This window comes from Colias eurytheme, chromosome 20, assembly GCF_061535395.1.
Source record: "Colias eurytheme isolate Ceu_HAF_F1 chromosome 20, ilColEury1 Martin Lab GWU primary, whole genome shotgun sequence".
Taxonomy (NCBI): domain Eukaryota; kingdom Metazoa; phylum Arthropoda; class Insecta; order Lepidoptera; family Pieridae; genus Colias; species Colias eurytheme.
In genome coordinates, this window is record NC_142999.1 from 7,536,240 (window position 1) to 7,549,431 (window position 13,192).

At 33.2% G+C, this 13,192-nt stretch overlaps 1 protein-coding gene across 2 annotated transcripts in view; it reads right to left on the minus strand.

Annotated features, from left to right (window-relative positions):
• Nucleotides 1–1,660: 1,660 nt before the first annotated feature.
• Nucleotides 1,661–13,192, minus strand: part of LOC149899771 (fibroblast growth factor receptor homolog 1-like) — a 67,142-nt gene continuing 55,610 nt past the window's right edge. Inside the window, exons 3-15 of one of the 2 annotated variants that reach the window (XM_090113862.1) lie at nucleotides 12,047–12,203; nucleotides 10,971–11,092; nucleotides 9,610–9,885; nucleotides 9,020–9,211; nucleotides 8,057–8,274; nucleotides 7,637–7,772; nucleotides 6,918–7,174; nucleotides 5,823–6,060; nucleotides 5,257–5,446; nucleotides 4,973–5,084; nucleotides 3,935–4,128; nucleotides 3,297–3,434; nucleotides 1,661–2,183 (exon numbers count right to left, since the gene is read on the minus strand). In XM_090113862.1, the coding sequence (XP_089969988.1) occupies nucleotides 1,979–2,183; nucleotides 3,297–3,434; nucleotides 3,935–4,128; nucleotides 4,973–5,084; nucleotides 5,257–5,446; nucleotides 5,823–6,060; nucleotides 6,918–7,174; nucleotides 7,637–7,772; nucleotides 8,057–8,274; nucleotides 9,020–9,211; nucleotides 9,610–9,885; nucleotides 10,971–11,092; nucleotides 12,047–12,203 (2,435 nt within the window). In that variant the 3' untranslated portion in view covers nucleotides 1,661–1,978. Of the gene's footprint in view, nucleotides 2,184–3,296; nucleotides 3,435–3,934; nucleotides 4,129–4,972; nucleotides 5,085–5,256; nucleotides 5,447–5,822; nucleotides 6,061–6,917; nucleotides 7,175–7,636; nucleotides 7,773–8,056; nucleotides 8,275–8,717; nucleotides 8,921–9,019; nucleotides 9,212–9,609; nucleotides 9,886–10,970; nucleotides 11,093–12,046; nucleotides 12,204–13,192 lie in introns of both variants that reach the window. The other variant, XM_090113863.1, reaches the window with a different exon arrangement.

Consider the following 13,192-nt stretch of genomic DNA (forward strand, 5'->3'; position numbering starts at 1 on the left):
AATATTATTCATTCTGGTCACAATTAACACTAAACACGTGTTCATACGATTATTACACGTGTGGTTTTGAGTCAACTCAGCGTATCACAATATGGCGAGGCGCAGCGCAGCGCATTTTTCATTATCTTACTATTATCGACATTGTCCTAATTAAAATAATGTTCAAAATTAAATAACAACAATTTATTCCTGAGGAGCATCGAAGCGTCAGGGAGCGTCTCAGGAACTTTTGGGGCTGATTATAAAAATTAAAAACCCTTTCACTGTTGTATACGCTAAATATATACCACGGGCGAATCAGGGACACACCTAGCGGTAGGTACTAAGTATAAAACTTGATTAATTGCTAGTAATAACTAAATATTAAGTAGGTGGTCTTATATGTAGTATCATTCTAATTTCTAAATACAGGGATTAAAAAGAAAACAAATTTATCATTTGCACTAGCATTCTTTATTCACATCATAGTCCCATACAACATAAAATAACATACAATCAAAAGAATTATCAAATATACAAACAATTTGGTACGTATTTCGTCTCTCCACGAATTAAACATCATCTATATTTCTTAATACCAATTTTAACTTTTTTCTTCTAAACACAATAGACAATAAACTATATAATTTACTAAAATAATTATTTACTGATTATTGTGAAATGCATATTTTATGGACTCATACATTCGCTCCATTTATTTATAATACAGTAATTTATATTTACAGGACAATATAAACATACATTAATATTATTAGATATTAATCAGTTTTTATTATTTAAAATTGAAATACCAAAGAGAGAAATATTATTTGAAGTGTTTGTGGTATAAATGTGAATCTAATATATTTACATTATTAATAATTTCTATATAATATCAATTCAATAGCAATTATAACTTACAACTAGTTAAGTACAAAAATAATTTGGTGGTGAAATGCATTAATAACATAAACTGGTGATGTCATAGACTAGAGATTCCAGAGATACAACACTTAAAAATATAAAATTAAGAAAACAAGTGCTCTACTGCTTATATCATCATGTCAATAATTTACTCACAGAATCTACTATTCGATTTTTAATGAAAAAAAATAAGATCAATTTTATTTTGAATGAAATAACATACCATAATTTAAAATACCATAATAATTATTATGCTAGTTACTGTTTCCAATTTATAAGGCACAATACAATCTCACAGTCACAAAATACTTGACTATCCTAATTTTTAAAATAATACTTTTATAATACATCGATTCGTTCAAGCTTTGGTTTAATATGTACAATTTAATAACGCATGCACACAAAATAAAAGAATATTTACAACAATACCTATGCATATAATATGGTAAATAAATAAAAAATTATAAAAAAGAATAATGTTAATAATTATTCAGTCAATAAATATGTGACGCCTTGCGTAAAAGTAATATAGGTACTTAATTCTAAGATTTTTCGTAAAAATCATCATTCGTGATTTAGGTGGGCATTTTCAAAAGTTTAAAAATGTTTTACATTTCTCATAATCAATTGCGTACATTATTTTGTCAGGAGTGACATTCTTTATCATTTCGAGTAAGCACGATATCTTCAAATATAGTCAGGTAATAAAAACCTTAGAATAATTATTAATTGTGTAATTATCAGTTACTAAATAACATTAAAATATAAACTATATTAATTTATTGTCATGTATAAGTAAGAAATACTCTGTGCTCAAATTCAATAAGAAGTATTTACAGGCGCTTAAACTTTTGTTCTTATTTGCTTTTGACAATACTAACTCGAAATATAAATTATTACCTATCTCATGATCAGCCAGCACAATAGTCAATAACCGCAGAAAGTTAACCATCTTGAATACGCAAAAGACAACCACGTAATAATTCCTAGAGCATGCTCCAGTATTATCAATGTCGAACTCCAAAATTGACATGTTCCCTTCAAAATCCTATAAAAATCCTATTATACCAATAGTTTATTTTATAAAAGGAAATTCACTGTCACTTTCATCCCCAGAGCCATCGTAACTTGAAGGTGGGGTGTCTAACTGTGGAAGCCCTAGATCCAGGTATTCCTGGTTCGCTGTGACTGTTAGTATTTTATCTAGGTCTTCTACTAATTCTGTGAAGGAAGGTCTGTCGCCCGGAGAGAAGGACCAGCATTCCCGCATTAACATGTAACTGAAATAGAATAAAACTTATTAATTATGTAGCTAGAAGATGTTTATAGTAATGTTAGGTTCATATAAAAACAGTACAAGTAATTTTTGTAGGGAAAAATAGTTATCTTTTTTAATATACTAGCAGTCCGCCCCGGCTTCGCCCGTGGTACATATTTACGTTTTCTCTACATAAAAACCATCCTCGTACTTCAAGGAATATAATAAGAAAAGAATTATCGAAATCGGTTCAGCCGTTCTCGAGTTATGCGCTTACCAACACATTTTGCGATTCATTTTTATAATATATAAAAGAAGATATAAATTTCGTGTCACAATGATTGTCCTCATTGGACTCCTAAACCACTTAACCGATTATAATAAAATTCGCACATCATGTGCAGTTCGATCCAACTTGAGAGATAGGATAGTTTAAACATGTAGGTACAAGGGCGAAGCCGGGGCGGACCACTAGTTAATATTATGAATGCAAAACTACGAGTAACTCAGTCAATTATATTTAAGTAACTAATACTGAATAGTGCTACAAAATTTTGATGTATTTATTTTGTTCTGAACAAATAAGGTTTTTTAAAGGGAAAGAAGACAAACATACAACACACGAACTAGTTGGCTAATAAAGATATGTGCAAAATTGCAAAGCAAATAATATTGAGCTCAACTCACTTCTACCTCTAGGTATTCTTCTAGTATAGAAATCGAACAAATCACAAGACATATATGAGAAAATTATAAGGAATAGAAAAAATTCTTTCACGATTTGATTGATTGATGCAGGATTTGAACCCGCGTCTTTTTATTAATAATATTTTCCCATAATAAACAAAAATAAATAATATTAATAAGTCATGTTTCAAGTTATTTTGTTAATCTTAATATATGATAAAGGCGAAAGTTTGTAAGTATGGATGTATGGATGTTTGTTACTCTTTCACGTAAAAACTACTGAACCGATTACAATGAAATTTAGCACACATATAGAGGGTAACTTGGATTAACACATAGGATAGGTTTTATCCTGTAAATCTCACGGGAAGGGAACTATGCGGGTTTTCCTTTGAAAACGCGCGGGCGGAAATCTAGTGGGGTAATAAGTCCAATAATGGCAACTCACATCTCCAGGCTGCAGCAGGGCGGCTTCTCCATGCGGTGGCCCGCGCTGAGGTGCTGGTACATGTACTGCCCCGCCACCGTGGGGTACGGCGTGCCGCCCAGCGTCATTATCTCCCACAGCAGCACGCCGAACGACCAGCTGCAGACAATATTCGATGTTATTGAAAATGTATTGAATTAAAATTACAGAACAGACGCGAGTCATAAACTTAAGTGCGTATAATTATTAATTATATCAACAATCATCTTTGAGTAATATTTAAATAATCCGAAAAAATCGATCATGAGGCGGAATTCGAATCCGCGTCTTTCGACTTGTCAGTCGGGCCTTTCTTGGCCATCCGTTTAAAAAATTCTAATATTTAAAGTAGATATTTTAATGTTATAAAACAAAATATGTTTTCTATTTTAAAAAAATATAGGAATAATAAAACTAAGGTAGTTACGTACTATTTTTAAAAGGGAACTCCCGTGTCCTGGTGGATAAGTGGAAAATGTATTATTCATCTGTTTAACTTTCTTTAAAGGCTAAGGTGATCAAAGGTTTCCTTGCGATAATATACATTACTGGCAAGCGCCTCGCGAGCCCGAAGTGTTGCTACTCCGGTCGCTACTACGACTACTACTGCAGCTACTCACACGTCAGTCTGCGTGGTGAACACCTTGTGGTAGAGCGACTCGGGCGCCATCCACCGCACGGGCAGGCGGCCCTCCGTCTTCTTGCGGTAGTAGTCGTTGCTGTGCACGTCTTTGGCGAGACCGAAGTCCGCGATCTTGAGCACACAGTCGTCGGAGACTAGTACGTTGCGGGCGGCTAAGTCGCGGTGGATACACTGAAATTATGGTAAATAATTATTAAATGACATCCACAGGGTTGCTGGCCACAATTGGCGGCAAAGAGCCATTGACCAGACTCAGTCTAGTATCTAATCTGTGGCTCATTGGACAACTGGCAGCAAAAAACCATCGACCGTCTCAGTCTAGTATCTAATCTGTGGCTCATTGGCGTGCATTGGGATAGGTCCAGCAGTGGACAAAAAAAGGCTGGTGATGATTATGATGATGAAGTATTAAATGTTAATTATGTTCCCGAACAACTACGCCATTAGGGCTTTCAAGAAAAGAACGAATTTATCATTAAAAACTTGTGTAACAAACATGACAACATGAGGTGGATCTTCCCCCTTTGCTTGCTCTGACATCATATTAATAAAATCATATAAAATATTATAAACTAGGTTCCTAACAATAATTTGCGTGCATAACTTTGGTAATAAATTTCATGTTCTCTCTAATCTTTACTAAATTCATTCAGTTTATTTCGAGCCTGACAATTTTGCGTGCTAATTTGTGCACATACAGTTAATAAGGAGAAAGTTTCAATGTTGGGTGTAGGAAAAGATTGTAACTATATTGTATAAGTATCGCAGATTGACTTGCTATTTTTACCCTGCTCGAGGGATACTAAAGGCTTTAAGCTTATGACGTCATATTATGGTTCTTTAGCTATTTATATCTTAAATATCATATTATTATGATAATATGTGTGTATAATGGAAGCATAATTTCCAATATTAAGGTAATATTTTTCCCTACTCATGAAAATAAGTTAATTTCTTGCTACTCAATAGGAGCTTTGTAAAATTTGCTAACAATTAAAATACACTAAAATCTTACCCGTCTTGAAGCTAAATACTCCATGCCTCTCGCCACTTGATATGAAAATGATACTAAATCCTTCTGCGTTAACGTTTTCTTTTCTTTCAGATCTTCAGTTGGAGATTCATATCTAAATAATAAAACATTTTCATATTGGTAATTAGTTATCTAGAACTATTACCGGTAATTTGAATGGAAAAATTTTATCTAGCGCCATCTATTGCTCTACTAATGTTACTAATTGCTAATTTGATTTCAGCGCCATCTATGTATTTTCTATTGTACTATTACAACAAACATACCTATTGCCCGGTCTATGGTTCCTAAGGAATTCTCTCAAATTCCCATTTGGAGCGTATTCAACAATAACATATAGAGGTCCGTCTTGTGTACAGCATCCGAGCAAGTTGATGATGTTCACGTGTTTGCCGATCATCTTCATCATCTCCATTTCTGACACTAATGCCATCATTTCGGCGTCTGTGTGGCCCTCTGTGAAAAATAATTGGAACTTCATTAAATACTGGAAATGCAGGAAACATAGGAAAATATATGTAAAGAGGAAAATCTTTATATTTTTAACGTTTAAAAAATTTAAATGATTTGAAGTGTCCGTCACATAACAGAAATTATTGTTTTCTTAAACAGAGTTTCACGAACATATAAGTCATGTTAGATATCTTGAATATCATAAAATCATTAAAATGTTTTTTATTAAGATACTTTTTATAATATGTCTATTTGAACAGTATTCTTTAATTAAATATCGTAGGTCATAGATGCATAGCTTCAAATAATTCCAAAATAGCAACATTGAACAACAAGCTTTATCGTTTTACACAACCACATCTATCCCAAACAACTTTACCTTTCAACATCTTAACAGCGACCACAGATTGCACAGATGGCTTCACAATCCCCACACAATCCGCCTTCACCACTTTCCCGAACTCTCCCTCTCCCAGCACTTTGCCAAGAGAGAGAGATTCCCTCGGGACCTCCCAGTCGATGTCCACGGGTAACTCGTATTCCGACATCAACATTGATTCCGTATTGTTTTGTACTTGGGACAGCTTTTGTTTCTCTATTTTTACTACTGGCATGAGCTGAAAAAGTATATATTTTTCATTTAAATTTTTACATGATAATTTTATTTATTGTTCAGTTTTAAGTCATTGTTTTTGTTTTAATAGTATGGTAAAGAATAAACGTTTTTCTTTCTTTCTTTCTTACACATTTAGTTACCTAATGTTATATATAGATTGCGAAAAAATCAATGGTAAGACACAATTCAACAACAGAATATAAGAAAAACAGGATCAATTTTATCACTCGTATTTAATAATTGTTATTACTCGCAGGCTTAACTTTTACTAAGGTACTTAATCGTTAATCCTAATTAACAATAACTGTTAATTAATTGTATAACAGTAGAAAACGGTGAACATGATTCGAGTTATAATATTAATATAAATATAAACTTACTAATTTATGCCCAATGTCATCTACAAAGTCTTTTATTAGAAGTGAATCAATGGTTGGTATATTTTACAAGTAACTGTACTGTTTTTATCATAGGACCGATAATATAAAAGAAAGACAATGCTGACTTAGCTACAAATGTCAGTACTGAGTATAAACATAAGCTTCCTCCTTCATCTTTATAGCTTCTTGATCCTGCTAATATGTTTTTAACTACTAGATTTACGAAACAGAAAAATAAATCCTACGTATATTATAAATGCAAAAGTTTGTGAGGATGGACGAATAAAATTTGGTATATAGGTAGCTGAAGACAATACATACCAAATTTTAACAGAAGAATTTTTTGTAACTGAATAAGACATATTTTTCCACGGGAACGGGAAATATACGGGTTTTTTCTTTGAAAACGCGGGCGAAGCCGCAGGCGGAAAGCTAGTAAAACTGGTCATTACTTATTTACTATCATAAAAATACTCACCAAGCCCTCTCCACTCGCAATCTGTTCCCCGTTCATCTGCGGCTTCTCCACCGTGACCTTCTTCGTCCAGTGCGTAACGATCACGGCTCGAGCTGTTTCTATCGCTAACTGCTTCTTTAGTTTCTCCTGTTTCAGCTTCTTGAAGATCATCACCACTATGATCGCTGCTACGAAGAACATCGCGCCTAGTACTGCTGTTAGAATGTTTATCAGCAGTGTGTGCTTGCCGTGGTCTAATGCTTCTGGCACGGGAAATGCTGTGGAAGATAAGATCTTTAGTTTTTTAGCCTATTTCGTAGTTTGTGTGAAATTAAAGGCAATTTATTGTTAACAAAATGAGTATTCTTACTAGAGCATTATACAGTGTTTTACTAGTTCCAATATAAAATAAATAAATAAATATTCAGGACAATTTTCACACACGGCACGATCTGATCCCATACTAAGCTTTCGCTTGTGTTATGGAAACCAGATGGCTGATAAACATACATATATAATTTTTAAATAAATACTTATATAGATAATTAACGCCCAAACATCTATGTTCATCACACAAATATTTGCCCCGGGTGGGAATCGAACCCACGACCTCTGGCTAAATAAATAAAAATAATAATAATATCATTTAATATCATAAAATTCATGCGATTGTCACAAAATAAGCCTTTTTGCAAATATTGTTTATATGCCTACAGAATGAAAGATCAGAATGTACTTACAATCAAGAACAGTCAAATATCCTTTGGCTGTAGTATTTCCCAATGAATTCAATGCAACGCAAACATACCAGCCTTCATCTTCTTTAGTTACATTGTAAATGGTTAGCTGTTCTGGCATGTCTGAAGGATTTTCCGTCTAAAATAATGAGAAAAATATTAATAAAAACGCTTAGTATTTAAAAACGCTTTCCATGCGACACGAAAACACCTTGTAATATAAAACTACATAAAACAAACCTTTTTGAATTTAGCGTCTTTCTACCAAGCAACCAAGAGGCCTTAGTATGTAGTAATATTATAGTTTATTCATTAGAATAAGATATTGAAATCGATAATACATATAATAAATCAGAAACAAGATAGAAGCGATCATGCATCCACATTCCACACCACACACATGCGTTAATAACAAGCCCTCACCAGAACGACTTTAGATACATCATTATACACGATCAGCTCTTTGCTAGCCGGGTCCGAAGTAGACTCATTATAAATGTACTCGTGTTTATTAAAATACATCCAATAAACAGACGGATGTAGGTCTGAGAGGAATTCGCAGCTGAATTTCGCCGTTTGGCCAACGAGCTTCGTCTGATTGACGGCGCCTTGTGTTAGCACCGGTTTTGCGTATAGTCGTTCTAGGAACAAACAACATACCATTAATCTCCACGTTAATAATCGTAAGATAGATGCATCCAATTTATAAATGCCTACACAATCTGCGCAGATTGCTCGCTGATAAGACAAATAGGCGAAGTAATCTATCGCGACAGGAGCATCTATAATAATCGAAATTCCCGTTCTGCGGAAACTAAATTGCGGTTATAAATTTTCCCATCAACCGTCGTTATCTTGCAGGAAGGAGTGTACATAGAGTTAGATTAACCTTTAGCCTTAGAAAATAATGAGTTATGGGAAAGTGAACCATCACCGAGAACCGTCACCAGTTAGTGCTTGATTACAATAGTGCTTCTATGAAAATTGCTGTGATCCTATTCTTCCACCATCATTTAAGTGTCTATATACTTATGTAAGTTACGATTTGAAGACTTAAACCTCCACCTAATTCAAAAATAAAGACCTCAATTCGATCGCCAACAGGAGTGGGCGCGTCACTAGGGCCGACTTCTGCGTCTTTCAACGATGTGTTGTATGGCCTTAGCCAGTAGACTAGAGGCTCTAGATCTGATACTGGTGGACATTGGAGCTGTACCGTATCGTTTACTAGCACTGTGATGTTTCCAGGATATCCCTCTTTTATGTACGGACTTGAAGGATACCGTTCTACGAAGTATGTTTTTAGTTAGATTTCTATTCTTTCTATGCGCTTATTTAACTCTATATTAAAAAGTATGTTAGTAAGTAGTCAATTAGTAGTCTTACCTTGAATATGAAGGGAGTAGGTATGCTGAACACACCCTAATTCATTGCAAACTTTGCAGGTGTAATTACCATTGTCAGCTTTGGTCAGTTCATCCAACGACATGGACCATTTACCATAAGATGGTTTGAAGTAACTCCTGGATATCGGCGTCACATTATTTTTATACCACGTTATGTTCGGCATAGGATTACCTGTGAAAGTTTACGACGTTGTAAAGTATTTATAACTACAGCTGTTTGCTTTACGGTTTGGAATATCATTTTAGTTAACGTGGGTTAATGCCTCCCTTGGCGTAAACAGCGGTTATTTGTAAACATGTCGTTATCGTTATAGTTTTAATGTAGTCTTACGAGAGATAATATTATGGTTCATAATTTAGTTTGAACGAGAAACTGTTCTGTAATGATTTGATGCCAATTTTAATATTACATTAGATATGATTAAGTTTAGAAAGATAGAAGAATTTATACTGTATAATAAAGGACGTTTTCCTTTCTTAACATTATTATACTATTTCGAAGATCAAAATAATGATTTACAACAAAACTAAACAAAGAAAACACTAAGAAACAGTGGAACATTGTCTTACCTTCAGCAGCACATTTGAACCGAATGGAGCTACCAGCGGGTTTCATTTCCATATTAAACATTTTCAATGGATGCTTAAATTTCGGTGCATATTTCGATTTAGTGTTATCCACGTGGCCATAGTTAAGATGTTCTTTTTCATTCCTATCGTCTAGATCATCATCTTTTACGTCGTATTCTCTATGTGTTTCTACGATAGTGTTATTGTCAACTAATTGAGCTGAATGCTGCGCTAATATTTCTGGCATTGGTCGTTGACTGTCGTCTGCTTGGTATTCTGGAATATTATGCAGGAGTGTTAGTTATGTCACTACATAGCATAAAACAAAGTCGTCCTATATCCCTATGTATGCTTAAATCTTTAAAACTACACAAGAGATGTTGATGCAGATTTTTAATATGATATTTTTGCAAAAACTTTTTTAACTCTATAATATAGCTTTATCTCTAAAAATAAAAAATAAATAAAAGTCATTGTAAAGACTTTGATATTATAGATCGTTTTACCCTTATTAAAAAATAATATACTCAATGCATCATCCCCATATCTGACTCTGATATTTAAGATATTCACGTGCTCTATTAAAAATACTTCCATTTTTAAAGTCTAAACATATACATCGCATTTCAAGAACAGGAAACAATAATCGTGAAATCCAGACGCATGCGACAAAATCCAAATCCGCAAGTTCAAAAACATGGAAATATTTATATTCAAAACATTTCATCGCTTCGGTGCAATTTAAAGGCATTCAGTTGGTATGTTTACACATCTGGAGAGCCAATAAAGATGCCAATTAAATATCATATCAAAATATCTGAGGACTTACTACGAGTTCACGTGCTTACAGTTTTAATGAATTATTTACGCTGATTAAACGATTAATGTTATTAATAACATCGTTAACTTTTAAAATTCCTGTCAGTGAAATACTTTTCCAAAAATGCACATTGTATTGTTTCGCCTTTTGTATTAACCAACGTAATAATAGGTGCTTATTATTTTAGTATAACCAATTTTTTATTATTTTTTGAGCTAGCTTTTCTCACTGATCCGGTTAAAAAATATATATATAAATATATATTTATGCTATTAAAGAGAACGAGTTTAAGATTTTTTTGACTTTTATAAAAAACTAGCGGTCCACCCCGGCTTCACCCGTGGTACATGTTTACATTTTCTCTACATAAGAACCATCCTCGTACTTCAAGGAATATAATAAAAAAAGAATTACTTATCGAAATCGGTTCAGCCGTTCTCGAGTTATGCGCTTACCAACACATTTTGCGATTCATTTTTATATATAAGAAAGATTGCTTTGCTTCTTTAAAACTAAACAAAATTAGGTTATAAATAGTTACCTTCAATATCTCCCAGATCGCGCTTGTATTTGATGGTGACGCTCATTTCTTTAGTGTTATCTTCTTCGTTCTGACAAGCGTATACACCGGCGTCCTTTGCACGGAACCCTTTTATTCGTAACCTGTGAATAACAAATAATTCTATAATCATTGTTAGAAAATATGGATAAATCTTGAAGAAACAAAAAAACTATCACCTGCGAAAATGTCCAGATTTGTACTAAATTTATAGGAATTTAAAAATGGCAAAGTAAAAGGTAATTGTTTATTAATCTATCTAAAGTAATTATTAATTAATCTTCTGCGCTATGCGTAGCAAATCATAGAAACGTCTTAGAAACAGTATCATACACAGAAAATTCCTAACTATAACCACTTAAATCCAGATAATCTCTCTAAAATTACAAGCACGCAACGCTCTGCGCTACAAGAAATATGTGATATTTTCATGTTTACATTTCCAAAACCCCCGCTCTAAGCATTAATGTAATACCATTATCCAGTCAATTCCACACATCATGATCGACAGTTTGTTTTCATTGACTTTGACCAGTTGCATTTGATTTATTGCCTGTATTTTCAGATTCGACATAGCAATGCGTAAATATTGATGTAAATTCTGATCGAATTAGATTTAGTTCAATATCGTTTTCGAGAATTCTAATTCTAGGATGATGTGCCACGATTTTCATGGTTCATAGAATTTTTATTATTGGTGGATTTTATGAGTGTTTAATACGCCTTCCTATAATATAAATCAAGTGGGTTTTTCGCATATTGTAATAGAGTATAAACAGAAATCTAAGCAATAAGCTGGTGACTATTTTTAAACTGAATTGTGAAAATAAATCGAACAAATTAATCCAGTAAAGATTTATGCTCTCTCAAATATAAAGAGATCATCCATCAATTTCATCACACATTAAGGGCTGGTCGGTGACTTCCGTTTTAGTATTACAAGCAACAAATAATATCCTATCTCTGCAGTAGTAATCAAACAATTTATATACCTAAATGATAACATTAGCCATATAATTCAAGTGAAATAATTAAATCTATTAGTCAATTATACTAACCATTGCCGCTGCTGAACCAACCGCGTCCTACTTTGATAATCAATTGGTTTTCCATCAAAGTACCATCTCACGGCTGGTAACTGATTTCTTGGCTTCAGGCCACAGATTAGACGCAGCCTCTCATTCGAAGGCGCTTCTATAACAGCGTATGCGTCATCTGAAACAAATATGAATAATAATTATTAATGCGATTCAATCATACAGGCTACTCGAAAAATTGGCTACAGAACTGTTCATATCAAAACTTGGATGCATTAATCTTGTGATCAATTTGTGCTATTTCTTGTTATTACTACCATAATTTAGAAATTGCAGTATCTGTTGGTCTTTTGACTCATCATTAGCTCTATGAAGTTCAGACATACATAGTTCCTAGTTCTGCATTAACTATCGTATATACATATTAGTTGTAGATAACCTAATAGTTATATTTTTTAGAAATTTTGAATATTTCATAAAAAATCGGGTTAAAAATAATTACAACAGTAATAAAAACAAAAACGTGTCGCACATGCGAAAGCCAAATTTTACGTCTCACGTTCCCTGAACATTTCGTTTTAAATTTCGCGATATTTCAATGTTTTATGAGCAATCAACTTAAAAACAATCTCCGTTAAATGTTTATGCAAATAATATTTACAATGTTATTATGGAGCACTCGAGAATCAAAAGAAATGTTTTAATTTAGCCAAGTTTCAAAATATCGTCTTTCTGCAGTGTTTGTTCCACGTATTTCGACCATTTGTAATTATTCATTACTTCCCTCATGTTGCAAAAATATTTCGGAGGTTCTTATGTTTTAATATGTATTCATATACAGAATTAGCGGGTGTAGTAAGTATTTATGTAATTAATTGGTACGAAAATATCAGAACCGTGCAAAAAAGTGACTATCCGTGGAATTATTATAATAGTGTACGAAAAGACATATCTATACTTGATATAAACTCTCTCGATACCTACGTTTAGTAGAATATAGAGACAAGGCAAATAAATGTAATTATTCTAGTTAACAAAATTGTTATAAGAGAATTAATATTTGCATTTGCCCTTTCAGCATATGCATCTTAGAGATCAGCATAAGATTCACTAAAATTAAGTCAATGGCACAGTTTCTATGCCTGCCATTTTTTGTCCCATTTTACG